Genomic DNA, 18,244 nt, shown 5'->3' with positions numbered 1-18,244 from the left:
TAAACAATATGCCTTAGTGTTTAAAAATTAGGGTCTGTCCCTTTAACTGGGTGTATTCTGGTAGGCAGTAAATGACTTCAAAAATGTTATTCAAGGGTTTTTACTAAAAACGATATTTACTAAATTTATTTATACAGGGTAGGACAAAACCCCCCAAAACACACACATTTTTGTCCTCGAGTTGGGGGGGGGGGGGGGGGGGAGGCTGGCCCAGGCGCGTGGTCGAAACCCCTCCCTGCTCAAGAAAAGTTGTTTTCGATATATCTTCCGGGGAAGCATGACTTGACTTCTCCCCCCCCCCCCATCCCCATAAATTTCGCTCGCTACAGTCCAGCCCCTCCCCCTCTCCTGCTAAAATCCATGCCCTGCCCCCGATTCCTACCCGTCTGCAGCCCCTTCTCTGTGTCTATGGCTCAGAATAGTCCTTCCCTCTGACGTAACTACGTATCTCCGAATTGTGGATGTTGATGGTGCTCTGCGGATCTGTCGCGTAGCATTCTAGAATCTCCCCGGGTAGCTCGTGACTACCCGCCGTCTGGGATGACGTCGCCCTCTCGTGCTGTTTGCCGAAACCTCCGCACTGCTTATCTTCCCCTGGTCGACCTCTTCCGTTTTGCGGGCAGAAAGGTGTTGCTTTGTCGGAAGATTCCGGAGAATGAATTTCCTCCTCGTGTTGCAGAGCATTACCGTGTGCGACTTTCGTGCCGGACACCCGACGATTGGAAAAGATGTGTTCTTGGCCCGAGGTCTGGAAAGACGTAGAGGGTACCGGGTTGGGGCTGGACCCCACCTCGCTGCACTCTGTGATTGCCCCTACGATGTTGTGAGTATTCGTGCATGTGGCCGACACGGTCGGGTCGGGCTCATCGACCGGCGTTTTGTGCCTACCCTCCAACCAGTACGTATTCACAACCCCTTTCTTCTGAAACGACGAATATCATTTTAGTTACGCTTATTTTCGTGCATCTATCCAATTAAGAGCCAAGCACACTGTCCTGGGCGCGCGCACACACACACACACACACACACACACCCCTCACGGTTATATTGTTTAAATATTAAAGTTTTGTTTTGTTTAACGACACCACTAGAGCAAATTAATTCACTAATCATCGGCTATTGGATGTTCAAACATATGGTCATTTGGACACAGTCATAGAGAGAAAACCCGCTACATTTTTCCGTTAGTAGCAAGGGATCTTTTATATGCACCACCCCACAGACAGGATAGCACATACCACGGCCTTTGATATACCAGTCGTGGTGCACTGGCTGTGACGAGAAATAGCCCAAATGGGCCCACCGACGGGGATCGATTCCAGACCGATCGCACATCAAGGGATCGCTTTACCACTGGGCTACGTCCCTCCCCCACGGTTATATTGCGTCTGATGTATTGTTAAGGACCAATTAGAGAAAGGAGACTTGCTGCTGCCACACAATGGGCTACTCTTTTCGATCAGCAGCAAGGGATCTTTTATACGCAGCATCACAAAGACAGCATAGTAAATACAACGACCTTTGTTATGCCAGCTATGGAGCACTGGCTGGAACGAGAAATGGCCCAATGGGTCGACCGACGGGGATCCACCCTAGACCGATCGTGCATTAGGCGATTGCGCTACAACTGGGCCACGCCTCGGCCTTATATTAATGTAATAAAATGTTTTAGGTGTCCATTAAGTCTATTTAGGCTAGGTGGCAATATATTTTATGTTTGTTTTGTATAATTTTTTGTATATTGTCATTTGATACTTTAATAAACAATTAAATCATCATATTAATTGTCTGGGACGAAGGGCTTGACTGTGACGTACCTTTACCTGGATTTGTCCTCGCTCTGTCATAATGAAGATCTTGTGATTCTTCATGGAATTGAAGGCTTTAGCGCTGAGGTGAATCTTTCCACCTATACAAACAAACGTATTCTTCTTAATAAGGGTTCCTGTTACGTTATTAAAATGCTACAGGCAAGATCATAAATACTTTTCATTTCATTTTAATTTATTTTCGTGTTTATATCCAATTAATGTTCAAGCACGCTGTCCTGGGCACACATCTTATCTATCTGGGCTGTCTGTCCAGGACAGTAGGTTAGTTGTTAGTGGTTAGTGACAGAGAAGAGGGTGTAGTGGTCTTACACCTACCCACTGAGTCGTTAAAACTTGCTCTGGGTGGGAGCCTGTACCGGGATGCGAACCCTGTAGTATCTACCAGCCTTATGTCCGATGGCTTAACCACACCACCGAGGCAATGCTGCAAATCTTATTTCATATTAACTTTGATGAATCTGGGAGATGTTTCTTCATTGATTCCGCAATTAAAATGGTGAGAGCAATACTGTTAATAAAATATTACAGTTGATTCCAGTTGCATAAATTATCTCAGGATATGAGAAAGAAAGAAAGAAATGTTTTATTTAACGATGCACTCAACACATTTTATTTACGGTTATATGGCATCAGACATATGGTTAAGGACCACACAGATTTTGAGAAGAAACCCGCTGTCGCCACTACATGGGCTACTCAAGAGTAAACACCACCTTGTGCATCAATGAGAGCCAAAACAAGTGAATGCTAAATTAGGTAGACTATATTTAAATAGATATTTACAAAATATTTACTTGTCTGTTTAATATGTAAGAAATAATCCATGCAAATAATTTTTATTCTATTTCCGACAGTACTTTAGTATAGCATAGTTTATTGTATAACATTTAGTGAAATATCTTAAAATATCAGTGAAATAAAAGAGTTATCAGTCACTCAGTGACGACAACACATTTTAGAGTGAACATTTCACTATTTCACTCTAAAATGTGTTATCGTCACTATAGGAAAGAAAAAAGAAAGAAATGTTTTATTTAACGACGCACTCAACACTTTTATTTACGGTTATATGGCGTCAGGCATATGGATAAGGACCACACAGATTTTAAGAGGAAACCCGCTGTCGCCACTACATGGGCTACTCTTTCCGATTAGCAGCAAGGGATCTTTTATTTGCGCTTCCCACAGGCAGGATAGTACAAACCATGGCCTTTGTTGAACCAGTTATGGTTTACACCTACCCACTGAGCCTTGCGGAGCACTCACTCAGGGTTTGGAGTCGGTATCTGGATTAAAAATCCCATGCCTCGACTGGGATCCGAACCCAGTACCTACCAGCCTCTAGACCGATGGCCTAACCACGACGCCACCGAGGCCGGTAGTCGTCACTATAGGAGACAGGATATACCTGGAGGCAGCTTGAAACCAAACCGAAGCTCCCGATAGGACTGATGCTACCCCCTAATCTCGCCCCACCTACTAAATAACTCTTCTGTGGCGGGTGCCCCAATCTCCTAGTGGAGAAACCCCCTTCCCTCATGACTAAATTGTTAGGGCTAAATTGGAAATTTAGACGTAGAACTCAGTTTTAATTTTAGAAATGCCCGATCTAAAAAGCGTCCAAAATTTTATATATAGATTTTTATATTATTAATTAATTATGTTTTTGAATATGACGCAAACAAATTATAAAACCCCCTTTCCTTTTGGGTTAAAGTCAAAATTGCCCCTATTAATTTTCTGCCCCGAGTTGGGCCCCTGGCTTCCAGAGGCCGAACCTGGGGGGGGGGGGGGGGGGGGGGGGGGGGGGGGGGGGGGGGGGGGGGGACATGCTCGAAACCTTAGTGGTATATGAGCATGGAAAATCTTTTCGGATCGGATTGAAACCAGAGCCCAGGACAGACAACTCTGGGAAACTGTAGTCAATGGCCTATGCCCCAGAAGGGACGACGGGAATAAGTAAGTACTCACCTAGTCCGGTTATCTTCATCCTGGAGGCGGTTTTCACCGAGTCACCGAAGATGTTGTATCTTGGCATCTCGCTACCTACAACACCAGCCATACACGAACCTAAAAAAAAACAAGGTAGAAGACAAAGAAATGTTACCACCATATGGACGACAAGTATAATAAAATTAGTATTATCTGCAATATGAATGTAGCAGGAGACGAGTATCACTTTGTTCTAGTGTGTCCTTTCTACAGTAACATAAGAGATAAATATATTAACCCTTATTATTACAATAAACCATCAATATTTAAATTAACGCAACTACTGTCCAGCGATAATTCTGGCCAGCAGGTGCGGATTAGGGGGGGGGGGGGTTCCTAGTTGCACGGAACCTCCAACCCCCTGGCTAAAAAAAACCCCAAGCTCACTATATTATTACTATACATGTATTACCCATATATTATTGCCTTTTATTGATTCTATTCCGTTATTACAAGTTACCATCCACCACAATTTGCACATTATATTATTTCATTTATAAATATATATGACGCGTGACCCATTGTTACAGTAAATACACCAGTTTACCAGTGTTATTACCAATACATCATGAAGCATGACCCATTGTTACAGTCAATACACCATAGTTTACTGGTGTTATTACCAATACATCATGAAGCATGACCCATTGTTACAGTCAATACACCATGGTTTACCAGTGGTACTACCAATACATCATGAAGCATGACCCATTGTTACAGTCAATACACCATAGTTTACTGGTGTTATTACCAATGCATCATGAAGCATGACCCATTGTTACAGTCAATACACCATAGTTTACTGGTGTTATTACCAATGCATCATGAAGCATGGCCCATTGTTACTGTCAATACACCATGGTTTACTGGTGTTATTACCAATGCATCATGAAGCATGGCCCATTGTTACTGTCAATACACTATGGTTTACCAGTGGTACTACCAATGCATCATGAAGCATGGCCCATTGTTACTGTCAATACACCATAGTTTACTGGTGTTATTACCAATGCATCATGAAGCATGGCCCATTGTTACTGTCAATACACCATGGTTTACTGGTGTTATTACCAATGCATCATGAAGCATGGCCCATTGTTACTGTCAATACACCATGGTTTACCAGTGGTATTACCAATGCATCATGACGCATGACCCATTGTTACAGTCAATACACCATGGTTTACCAGTGGTACTACCAATACAATATGACACATGACCCATTGTTACTGTCAATACACCGTGCTATTGTCTATGTACCAGTGTTAATACCAATCTTGACCTGCACGTATCGCTCATTGATTTCAATGTTAATTCTAATAAACCATGACTTACCAGTGGTATTGTCTATGCACAATGACTTACCAGTGTTATTGTCGATGCACAATGACTTACCAGTGTTATTGTCGATGCACCATAACTTACCAGTGTTATTGTCGATGTACCATGACATACCAATGTTACTGTTACAAATTTAAATAAACAAACATACAATGTGCCTAAACATCCAGCATTTCCTTCGAAAATAAAGCTTCTTGCGAAAAACAAATCGTGAAGTAGAGAAATATATAAAGTACTGAATAATGCTACTGTAGTTCCTACATCACAATTGAAATATTCTCGTGAAGGATGCTGTTTTCCTACTTCAAAATGGGCAAAGTATTATAGTCTTCCATTTATGATTTTAAAAGACCCAACTCGAGCTACTATGATTTCAGTACCAAATTTTACATAGGATTATAGCAACAAATTCGTTTTTATATAAAATAAAGTATGTTGCTTCCAGTACTTGTAACTTTTGTAATCAGCAACCAGAAACATTGCAACACTTGTTTTATGACTGCCCTAAAGTCAGTGAACTTTGGAAAACTATAGAACAATGGTTACAGCAAAAAGACGAATATATTCAGCTTGATAAAAGTATGGTTCTATTTGGCAGCATACATACAAATCATAAATTTGTGAATTGGCTTATTGTCAATGTAAAGCATTATATATATAGAACAAAACTTCAAAAGAATATACTTCATATAACTGGAATTAAAAATGTAATTACAGATAAATTACAAATAGAGAAATACATACTCTATAAAAACTGTTCACATAAAGAGTTTGATGAAAACTGGGCACCTTGGCAAAGATGTCTAGAAAATTAAACTTAGCCTTAATAGTTAAAAATAACTCCAATATAAGACACATACTGTTGGTGGTGGGTTTTTTTTGTGTGTGTGTGTGTGTGTGTGGGGGGGGGGGTTGTAACCTAAAAGCCAACAACGTTTGTTTTCTATATTTGGAAATATGGATTTTTCTTTTCTTCTTTTCTCTCTGTCTATCTGTTTAATTTCTCTTTTATTATATATTTAGTCTGTCATTAATTTTGTGTTCCAAATTTGACTGTTTCAATTAACTAGTAATTTTATTGAATGCACTTTATATTTATGTATTTATTGTAAGATAATTATTTCAGGGCCCCAACCCCGACATTATCAATATATAAATATCTGGGGCAATAAATATATTTAAAAAAAGAAGAAAAAAAAAAGAAGAAAAAAGACACCAGTTTTATTGTCTATGTACCATGACATACCAATGTTACTGTCTATGTACCATGACTTACCAGTGTTATTGTCGATGCACCATGACATACCAGTGTTATTGTCTATGTACCAAGACATACCAGTGTTATTGTCGATGCACCATGACATACCAGTGTTATTGTCGATGCACCATGACATACCAGTGTTATTGTCGATGCACCATGACATACCAGTGTTATTGTCTATGTACCAAGACATACCAGTGTTATTGTCGATGCACCATGACATACCAGTGTTATTGTCGATGCACCATGACATACCAGTGTTATTGTCTATGTACCATGACTTACCAGTGTTGATACCAATCTTGACCTGCACATGTCGGTCATTGATAGTAAATAACTGTTTCTTGTTCGCGATCTCCAAGAAATCTAACGCCAGATGGCCAATTTCCGCAGAATGCTTGTTGTCGATTTGAACAGGCAGACCTGAAAACCAATATAGTAAAACTAATTTATAACAAACGTTAATCAAGGATGTGGGAAGGAAGGAAATGTTTTATTTAACGACGCACTCAACACATTTTATTTACGGTTATATGGCGTCGGACATACACATATATTGAGGGAGGAAACTCGCTGTCGCCACTTCATGGGCTACTCTTTTTCGATCAGCAGCAGGGGATCTTTTATATGCACCACCTCATAGACAGGATAGCACATACCACAGCCTTTGATGTACTGGATCGAGAAATAGCCCAATGGGCCCATTGATGGGGATCGATCCCAAACCGACCACGCATCGTCAAGGATGTGAGAAGCGGTGGGGGTAAAATAAGAATCAGGACACAATAATATAGGGTCTTCTATGACTGATCTATGCCCCCTCCAACCCCTCCCTATAACCCCCCCCAAATTCTTTTTACAAAAAACACCAACCACAACTTACCCCGTGTGAAAAAAAAAGAAAAAAAAAGCCCAGCAACTTACAATCGAGCAAAAACAAAACAAAACAAATAAACAAAACCCAAATCAAATCAAACCTAACCGAAACGAACCCAAATTCAGACCCAAAACAAAACCCCAAACCCAATCCAAACAAAACCAAAACTAAAACGCAAACCAAACCCAAAGCAACACAAGCAGCACTAAAGCCTAGTACTCTGACACAATTATAACACGTCGACAATAGTCGTAGTTACCACGGTCCCATATCACCCTAAAGTGCGAACAGGTTTCTACTTCACTGGTGTCCCGATTCACTAAACCTTCCCAACTTTGCGATTTTGCAATGCAATGCAAAAAGACTTCCAAGGTTGATCATTAAACGAGTTTAAGAGAGCCTTCTGATTTGTCGCAGCTTGTATATAACTATATCAAAAATATAATTTTGTATATACTGATCTGCGACCCTGGTTACATAGTTTATGGGAACCAAGCTCCAAATTACACACCCGATACTATGGTGTACGCGTCGCTGATCGTTATATGTAAATATATCAAAAGTATCTGCGACTCTGGTTACATATTTTATATCAACCAAGCTCAAGTTATACACACCCGACACTGACTTACGCGTCGCTGATCGGGATATATAACTATATCAAAAGTATCTGCGACTCTGATTACATATTTTATAGGAACCAAACTCCAAATTACACACCCGATACTATGGTGTAGGCGTCGGTGATCGTCTCCACCCTGTACACATCATACTTGACCATCTGCTCGTCGAACGCCGTGTACAGAATGTTCAGCAACTCGACAATCTCCCGAGGGGTGTACTGGATTGTCACGTCCGTAAAACCGACGATCTCCGACGACATGATGGTCGTCGATTTGAAATACTCGGCGTCGATGCTCTCGTTGTTCTTCAGCTTGTCGGCGATCACCCGAGGGACCATCTGGTACAGCAGGCTGTTGGTCTTCCGCATCTCCCTGTGCAGCTCTTTCGTCTTGTTGACGAGAGTCTGGGCGTACATCTGAATGTCGCTGGTGAGCGCCTGCACGAAGTAGACCACCAGGGGACACATGAGGAAGACAACGAAGAGAAGGATCCCGCTGATCGTCAAATTGCTGAAAATCAAGAGGAAAAAAAGGAAGGAAGGAAATTGTTTATTTAACGACGCACTCAACACATTTTTTTTACTGTTATATGGCGTCGGGCACATGGTTAAGGACCACACTGATACTAAAGGCCCTGCTACACGATACGAGTGACTCGGATTGCAACGCCAACAAGCATATCGTAACGTGTGGCATGGCATACGATTGAATCGGCCCGAGTCACTCGTACGAGTCGAAGTTTAGAACTTGTTCTATTTTCATACGATTGAATCGAACGTTTGGGGACGTTGACCAATCAGATCGAACCGGCCTCGGTGGCATCGTGGCAGGCCATCGGTCTACAGGCTGGTAGGTACTGGGTTCGGATCCCAGTCGAGGCATGGGATTTTTAATCCAGATACCGACTCCAAACCCTGAGTGAGTGCTCCGCAAGGCTGAATGGGTAGGTGTAAACCACTTGCACCGACCAGTGATCCATAACTGGTTCAACAAAGGCCATGGTTTGTGCTATCCTGCCTGTGGGAAGCGCAAATAAAAGATCCCTTGCTGCTAATCGGAAGAGTAGCCCATGTAGTGGCGACAGCGGGTTTCCTCTTAGAATCTGTGTGGTCCTTAACCATATGTCTGACGCCATATAACCGTAAATAAAATGTGTTGAGTGCGTCGTTAAATAAAACATTTCTTTCAATCAGATCGTGGCGCAGATAACGTTGACGTTCTGAGTGTAATGGCGGAAAACTCTGTTCGCTTGTCGTCGGTACAGACCCAACAGCTCATAGAGTTGTATCAGTGGCACAACATTCTTTACCATGGTTACAGGAAGGATATTTTTTCAATGACGTCACGTTTCATACGATTGACAAGTACCGTGTGGCAACACGTCCAATTCAATCGGTCCGATTGACTCGTGCCAGTGACTCGTACGAGTAACTCGGTCCGATTCTATCGTATCGTGTAGCAGGCCCTTAAGGGAGGAAACATTTTATTTACGGTTATATGGCGTCGGACATATGGCAATGAGAAATTGGTTAACGTGCACATTCAGAGCAAGCTGTTATAGCGCACGCCTGTCCTGGGCACAAGTACCGGCCTCAGCCGGTTCTTCCGTCCAGGACGTCGGACATATTTTTAAGGACAACACAAATATTAAGGGAGGAAACATTTTATTTGCTGTTATATGGCATCGGACATATGGTTAAGGACTACATATATATTGAGAGAGGAAACATTTTATTTACGGTGATATGGCGTCGGATTTATGGTTAAGGACCACACAGATATTCAGGGAGGAAACATTTTATTTACGGTTATACGGCGTCATATATATGGTTAAGAACCACACAGATATTCAGGGAGGAAACATTTTATTTACGGTTATATGGCGTCAGATATATGGTTAAGGACCACACTGATATTGAGGGAGGAAACATTTTATTGGCGGTTATATGGCGTCGAACATATATGGTTAAGGAGCACAATGATATTGAGAGAGGAAACATTTTATTTACGGTCATATGGCGTCGAACATATATGGTTAAGGAGCACAATGATATTGAGAGAGGAAACATTTTATTTACGGTTATATGGCGTCGAACATATATGGTTAAGGAGCACAATGATATTGAGAGAGGAAACATTTTATTTACGGTTATATGGCGTCGAACATATATGGTTAAGGAGCACAATGATATTGAGAGAGGGAACATTTTATTGGCGGTTATATGGCGTCGAACATATATGGTTAAGGAGCACAATGATATTGAGAGAGGAAACATTTTATTTACGGTTATATGGCGTCGAACATATATGGTTAAGGAGCACAATGATATTGAGAGAGGAAACATTTTATTTACGGTTATATGGCGTCGAACATATATGGTTAAGGAGCACAATGATATTGAGAGAGGAAACATTTTATTTACGGTTATATGGCGTCGAACATATATGGTTAAGGAGCACAATGATATTGAGAGAGGAAACATTTTATTTACGGTTATATGGCATCGAACATATATGGTTAAGGAGCACAATGATATTGAGAGAGGAAACATTTTATTTACGGTTATATGGCGTCGAACATATATGGTTAAGGAGCACAATGATATTGAGAGAGGAAACATTTTATTTACGGTTATATGGCGTCGAACATATATGGTTAAGGAGCACAATGATATTGAGAGAGGAAACATTTTATTTACGGTTATATGGCGTCGAACATATATGGTTAAGGAGCACAATGATATTGAGAGAGGAAACATTTTATTGGCGGTTATATGGCGTCGAACATATATGGTTAAGGAGCACAATGATATTGAGAGAGGAAACATTTTATTTACGGTTATATGGCGTCGAACATATATGGTTAAGGAGCACAATGATATTGAGAGAGGAAACATTTTATTGGCGGTTATATGGCGTCGAACATATATGGTTAAGGAGCACAATGATATTGAGAGAGGAAACATTTTATTTACGGTTATATGGCGTCGAACATATATGGTTAAGGAGCACAATGGTATTGAGAGAGGAAACATTTTATTTACGGTTATATGGCGTCGAACATATATGGTTAAGGAGCACAATGATATTGAGAGAGGAAACATTTTATTTACGGTTATATGGCGTCGAACATATATGGTTAAGGAGCACAATGATATTGAGAGAGGAAACATTTTATTTACGGTTATATGGCGTCGAACATATATGGTTAAGGAGCACAATGATATTGAGAGAGGAAACATTTTATTTACGGTTATATGGCGTCGAACATATATGGTTAAGGAGCACAATGATATTGAGAGAGGAAACATTTTATTTACGGTTATATGGCGTCGAACATATATGGTTAAGGAGCACAATGATATTGAGAGAGGAAACATTTTATTTACGGTTATATGGCGTCGAACATATATGGTTAAGGAGCACAATGATATTGAGAGAGGAAACATTTTATTGGCGGTTATATGGCGTCGAACATATATGGTTAAGGAGCACAATGATATTGAGAGAGGAAACATTTTATTTACGGTTATATGGCGTCGAACATATATGGTTAAGGAGCACAATGATATTGAGAGAGGAAACATTTTATTTACGGTTATATGGCGTCGAACATATATGGTTAAGGAGCACAATGATATTGAGAGAGGAAACATTTTATTGGCGGTTATATGGCGTCGCGAACATATATGGTTAAGGAGCACAATGATATTGAGAGAGGAAACATTTTATTTACGGTTATATGGCGTCGAACATATATGGTTAAGGAGCACAATGATATTGAGAGAGGAAACATTTTATTTACGGTCATATGGCGTCGAACATATATGGTTAAGGAGCACAATGATATTGAGAGAGGAAACATTTTATTTACGGTCATATGGCGTCGAACATATATGGTTAAGGAGCACAATGATATTGAGAGAGGAAACATTTTATTTACGGTTATATGGCGTCGAACATATATGGTTAAGGAGCACAATGATATTGAGAGAGGAAACATTTTATTGGCGGTTATATGGCGTCGAACATATATGGTTAAGGAGCACAATGATATTGAGAGAGGAAACATTTTATTTACGGTTATATGGCGTCGAACATATATGGTTAAGGAGCACAATGATATTGAGAGAGGAAACATTTTATTTACGGTCATATGGCGTCGGACATATGGTTAAAGACCACACAGATATTGAGGGTGGAAACCCGCTGTCGACACTTCATGGGCTACTCTTTTCGATTAGCAGCAAGGGATCTTTTATATGCACCATCCCATAGACAGGCTAGGACATACCACGGCCTTTGATGCACCAATCGTGGTGCACTGGCTGGTACGAGAAATATCCCAAATGGGCCCACCGACGGGGATCGATCCCAAACCGACCGCGCATCAAGCGAGCGCTTTTACCACTGGACTACGTCCCGCCCCCAAACAAAGACGATGTACAATTATTTTCATATTTAGTGATGTTTCTTTGCTAGATTATAATCGGAAATTAATCGGTCGAGCTTTATAGAAAGAAAGAAAGAAATGTTTTATTTAACGACGCACTCAGCACATTTTATTTACGGTTATATGGCGTCAGACATATGGTTAAGGACCACACAGATGTTGAGAGGAAACCCGCGGTCGCCACTACATGGGATACTTTTTCCGATTAGCAGCAAGGGGTCTTTTATTTGCGCTTCCCACAGGCAGGATAGCACAAACCATGGCCTTTGTTGAACCAGTTATGGATCACTGGTCGGTGCAAGTGGTTTACACCTACCCATTGAGCCTTGCGGAGCACTCACTCAGGGTTTGGAGTCGGTATCTGGATTAAAAATCCCATGCCTCGACTGGGATCCGAACCCAGTACCTACCAGCCTGTAGACCGATGACCTAACCACGACGCCACCAAGGCCGGTAGCTTTATAGAAAAGGCAGGACGTAGCCTAGTGGTAAAGCGTTCGTCTGGTGCGTGGCCGGTCTAGGATCGATCGCCGTCGGTGGACCCATTGGGCTATTTCTCGTACCAGCCAGTGCACCACGACTGGTATATCAAAGTCTGTGGGAAAGTGCATATAAAAGATCCCTTGCTGCATTAGAAAAAATGTAGCGGGTTTCCTCTGATAACTACCTGTCATAATTACCAAATGTTTGATATCCAATAGCCGATGATTAATTAATCAATGTGCTCCAGTGGTGTCGCTAAACAAAACAAACTTTAACTTCTTTTTAACTTTATAGATGTCATGATAGATTATGAAATCCATAATCGATGTTTTTGAAACACCCATAATTTATTGCATATACTGAACATGTATATATGGTAAAGGATTGGGCACAATTTATCCAACTTACGATTGTGTGAGAAAAGTGTTAAAGGGACATACCCTAGCTTTTAAACACTAAGGCATATTTTTGACTATTAAAGCCGTTTTTTGATAACTGAAATCATACTTTACTTTGTGGTTTAGATTATCAGTTTCCGTACATTCGAAGTGTTTTTGGTCATCCTGGTGTTTTTAATATCACAAAATGCATTTCTCATATTTTAAAAACGCACGTGCGTCTGAAAAGTAACAGGTATGGAGTCGAGTTTTAGTCTATTTTTAGAGGGTAGTTCACTGTTTCAGTCAAACACTCATGTTTCTCTCAACTGTGTTACAGATTTGTAGATAACTAAAATTGGTGTTAATTTTCACAGGTTGAAACTAGGGTCTGTCCCTTTAACTGTAAATGCTCCACCAGTCTAGATGATGCACTCGAGGTAAATAAGATGGGGTTGATGGGTTTTTTTTAAATATGTAAGTGAAGAAAAAAGTTGCTATGTAGATATTAAAGGTTTAAAAAGTGAGGTAAAGGCTATATCCCAGTGCACACGTAATAGGTGCGTGATGTTTTTAATTTAAATCCTTCTGACATTCGTATAACTCTAATCGGTTGTGAACACGAAAGTTGATCATTTAGTGCAAACCGTTGTGGAAACGAAAGTTGATCGTTAGTGCAAACCGTTGTGAAAACGAAAGTTCATCATTTAGTGCAAACCGTTGTGGAAACGAAAGTTGATCATTTAGTTCAAACCGTTGTGGAAACGAAAGTTGATCGTTTAGTGCAAACCGTTGTGGAAACGAAAGTTGATCATTTAGTGCAAACCAATTATAACCGATAATCCATGATGAAACTCATTAGGATACAGCAATATTCAATCTGATTAAAATTAGCTCTACTGGTATACCAGTAGATGTAACAGCATTGAGTGGACTCCCATGTCCAGGTGACATTTCATCTATAAATAACATTATATGGGTATGGGTAACTATATTTACGTGCCCCTATCCACGAAGGTTCAGGCACGCCCACTGCGGAATTAGCCTCTGACTTCGCCAGTGACTGACTCCGGAGCAGGGGGGGGGGGGGGGGGGGGGGGGTAAGTTTGAAGTGGGCGGAATTTGGAAAAAAGCCATTTAGTTAGCGCGGACCGACTAGCAGACACTTCATAAACAAGAAGTAACACCGAGTGGGAGCCGTGTTCTGATTGGCTGAATTTCGATTCCTCGGTGAAGCCTGTTTTTTACCTAAGTCTACAAAGAGTACTGCATACCGATACATGTCTGGACTCTAAAATTTTAGCCAAAAATGGTTAAGACTGCTCGGCCGAAAAGTTTTAAGGTGATTTTGAGCAATTGAACGGGCGCCAAAATATAAAACTTTAACTTCAATGCGTTAGACTACTTATAAAAAAATAACATAAGAATTTAGAACTGCTTCCAAAACGTTTAAAGTCTAACTAGCCCAAAAAAAGGTTGGTACTCACGGAGGTAAAGGTTGGTAGGAGGTTGGTATAACAGGACTCATGGCGAGGTGATGGACTGCCCAGGCCTGAAGTTGGGGAGTCCTTCAATCAAGACCTTGATATTCCTGTAGATGGCTGCCGGATATATATCTCTCAGCACTATCTTGAGGATACGATGGATCGTAGTATTGGTCATATCCGGTATCAAGAGTCCTTGCCTGTACAGTCCGTCCTGTTTTGCAGTCACGTGGATCTGGTTGCCAGTTCCTGTTGAGTGAAGTTGGTATTTTCCAATTCCGTTGGGTAGATTTCGCCAGTTGTTTTCATTCCAAAGTCCCTTCAGTTGGTTGGTGTCAGTGAAGTCGCCGTGGATACAACCCTGCCATTTGGATGGGATGTTTTCACAGACGATAGTCCATTCGGATTGGTCGAGTGTCCCCGGTTCGGACACCGTTGACATCTTCCTCCTTTTGGACTCCCCTCCGGCTGCAGGGTCGGCAACAACATCAATAGAAGGCGCTTGTGGGCTCGCTGGGGGGTCCGTCACGATGACGTGTCCAGTTTCCATCTCAGCAGGTGGGTCGTCAGGAGGGATCGCCACTGTCAGTGGAGCTGACAGCTTTGGTCCCCCCTGTTCCGCTCCTGGCGAGTGCTTCCGGTCAGAAACTGGGAGCGGCTGCGCAGAGTGAACCGCCCCCGGTGGTTTAGCCACCGGGTTTGGATCACCCTGTCTCGCTCCCGTTGGTCTGATCTTCCTCTTCGGGGCAGGTGGGACCGCTCCTGGCGGTTGAGCCGCTAGGTTTGGTCCCCCCTGCGAAGTCTTAGGTCGCCGCCTCCGGTTCCTCCTCTTCGATCCTGATGAGTTGGTAGCTCCGTAACTCAAGGTTACAACAGCACTGTCTCCATTGTGTTCAATGCGGTACTTGACTAGTGGGCCAAGTACACGCAACACAGCCCCCAGGGTGGGGGGTAGAGAAATCACCACGTTCTCGCTAGACAACTTCATTGTCTGAAGGTCGAGGTAAGAATGCGAATAACATTATAAATATCGACCAATTACACTTCGCCTTTTATAGCGTTATTCGGGAGCATACAAATTCTAAAATTATCGGACGAGACTATTTATGCAGCAGGCGAACTTCTTGGTTTATTTCAACATTGAAAAACAGGGGGGAAAGTGCAGTAATAAACTCTGGATTGTATACTAGTATAAACAGATTGTATGGCTATACCATTGCGGTTTTTGTTTCGTCTTGAAACAAATTTTATATAAAATTTTATATTGAAATTAATTTCCGGCATACGTCGTAATTCACCCGAATCATTTCGTATACCCTCGGCATAATCCCGAATGTTTTCAAATTCTTTTCAAATCACTGTCATGATTTTGCAATATAGGTTTTGATTGGTCGAATGAAAGGTCAACTGGACATGAGCTCCAAAGGGGTGCTGTTAGTAATAGTACTTAACCAGTGGAGCTAATTTTAATTAGATTAAGCAATGTTTAGAGACTTCTCCAACTTGACAACAAGGCGCTTTATAACCAACTTGACACTAAGTCTTGTATATTTGGGACCGGCCTCGGTGGCGTCGTGGTAGGCCATCGGTCTACAGGCTGGTAGGCACTGGGTTCGGATCCCAGTCGAGGCATGGGATTTTTAATCCAGATACCGACTCCAAACCCTGAGTGAGTGCTCCGCAAGGCTCAATGGGTAGGTGTAAACCACTTGCACCAACCAGTGCACCACGACTGGTATATCAAAGGCTGTGGTATGTACTACCCTGTCTGGGATGGTGCATATAAAAGATTCCTTGCTGCTAATCGAAAAGAGTAGCCCATGAAGTGGTGACAGCGGGTTTCCTCTCTCAATGGTCCTTAAACATATGTCTGATGCCATATAACCGTAAATAAAATGTGTTGAGTGCGTCGTTAAATAAAACATTTCTTTCTTTCTTTCTTTGTATATTTGGGAGTGTCATGTTGTCTGCTGCTGCTACTGCTGCTGCTTCTACTACTACTACTACTACTACTACTACTACTACTACTACAACTTTAAGTTTATCTTACCTGTTCTCTTCTGTGATAACGATCTCGACCTCATCGTTGATGATTATGGCGAGGTCTTGCTGAATAATGAGAAGGGTGTCCAGGTACAGAGTCATGTTGTCGAACCACCATTGTCCCTTGGTAATGGACGGCTTAATGTCCATCGAGTGCTGGATCTCGTAGCGGAACTTCTCGATCACCGCCGTCAGATTCGTCCCGCTCTTCAACATCCCCTTCTGGAAGATGGTGTCGATCCCCTTCGAGTACAAGACCGCCGAGCGGTAGTTGGATTTGAAGATGTTCACATTCCGGTTGTAGTTCTCGTAGATGGTCTTGCTGGGGAAGCCGCCATTCACGAAGAAGACGACCCCTAGAGCTCTCTCGATCCCAATCTGTTCCATCCCGGTGACGATTTTCTGATATGAAACCAGAATCTGCCACATGGACGCCTTGCTGGATTCCGTGATGGCGTCGTACAGCCACTCTACGAACGGTTCTATCAGGGAGTTGTAGAAGGCGATTTCAACGTAGATGTCGAAATTCTTCGAGCTCAGAGACTGCCTGTGTTTGTTGAGGAACCTGTGGAACTTGGCCTTTGAGTGGAAAGCAGACGTGACTGTCGTCTTGAGCGGCCAGCTGGTCAGCTGGTCAAGGGCCTGGTCAGTGAGCAGGTATTCGTTCCGGAGGAAGGTCTTCGTCTGGGGACCCAGGATGCTCAGGTACAGCACGGACATGTCTCGCTCTCGCTGGATCTTGTCGAGGAACTTCCCGATGCCGACACTGATTTTAACAGCCGTCTGAGTCTGCAAAGAAACAAACAGGAAATAAATAAATAAATAAATAAATGTTTATCTTTCTTCGATTTCTTCGTCTTCTCTTTCTCCTTCTCCTTTAGCTTTTTACTTTTCATCTTCTTCATCATCATCTTCTTCGTTTTTTTCTTCTTCGTCGTCTTCATCTTCTCCTTCGTTATCATTACCATTATCATCATCATCACCACCACCATCTTCATCATCATCATCATCTTCGTCTTCTTCATCATCATCATCATCACCATCATCTTCATCATCAGCATCATCATGACCATCATCATCATCATCATCATCATCATCATCATGACCACCATCATCATATTCATCACCACTATCTGCTTCATCTATTTCTCTACTACTACCACTACTCATACTACTAATACTACTACTACTATTACTACTACTACTACTACTACTACACCTACTACTACTTCTACTACACCTACTACTACTACAACTGCTACTGCTAATACTACTACTACTACTACTACTTCTACTACTACTACTACTACTACTACTACTACTACTACTACTACTACTACTACTACTACTACTACTACTACTACTATTACTTCTCCTACTACTACTTTCTATTACTACTTTCTATTACTCCTACTACTACTCCTACTCCTCCTACTACTACTACTACTACTACTACTACTACTACTACTACTACTACT

General features: G+C 41.7%; 2 protein-coding genes across 2 annotated transcripts in view; both read right to left on the bottom strand.

Moving 5' to 3' along the window:
* Nucleotides 1-406: 406 nt before the first annotated feature.
* Nucleotides 407-14,767, bottom strand: LOC121389789 (guanylate cyclase 32E-like). The gene is made up of 6 exons (XM_041521439.1): nt 14,727-14,767; nt 8,024-8,436; nt 6,712-6,849; nt 3,804-3,902; nt 1,818-1,909; nt 407-922 (listed from the first exon to the last, which is right to left on the bottom strand). The coding sequence occupies exons 1-6, from the start codon at nt 14,765-14,767 to the stop codon at nt 407-409; spliced, it is 1,299 nt and encodes a 432-aa protein (XP_041377373.1).
* Nucleotides 14,768-15,707: 940 nt separating this feature from the next.
* LOC121389788 overlaps nt 15,708-18,244 on the bottom strand; it is a 12,350-nt gene continuing 9,813 nt past the window's right edge. Inside the window, exons 3-4 of the mRNA XM_041521438.1 lie at nt 16,774-17,555; nt 15,708-15,714 (exon numbers count right to left, since the gene is read on the bottom strand). Of these exons, the coding sequence (XP_041377372.1) occupies nt 15,708-15,714; nt 16,774-17,555 (789 nt within the window). The remainder of the gene's footprint in view (nt 15,715-16,773; nt 17,556-18,244) is intronic.

The sequence above is a fragment of the Gigantopelta aegis genome, chromosome 15, assembly GCF_016097555.1.
Source record: "Gigantopelta aegis isolate Gae_Host chromosome 15, Gae_host_genome, whole genome shotgun sequence".
In the NCBI taxonomy this organism is placed as follows: Eukaryota; Metazoa; Mollusca; class Gastropoda; order Neomphalida; family Peltospiridae; genus Gigantopelta; species Gigantopelta aegis.
This window is presented reverse-complemented; position numbering and strand designations above follow the sequence as displayed.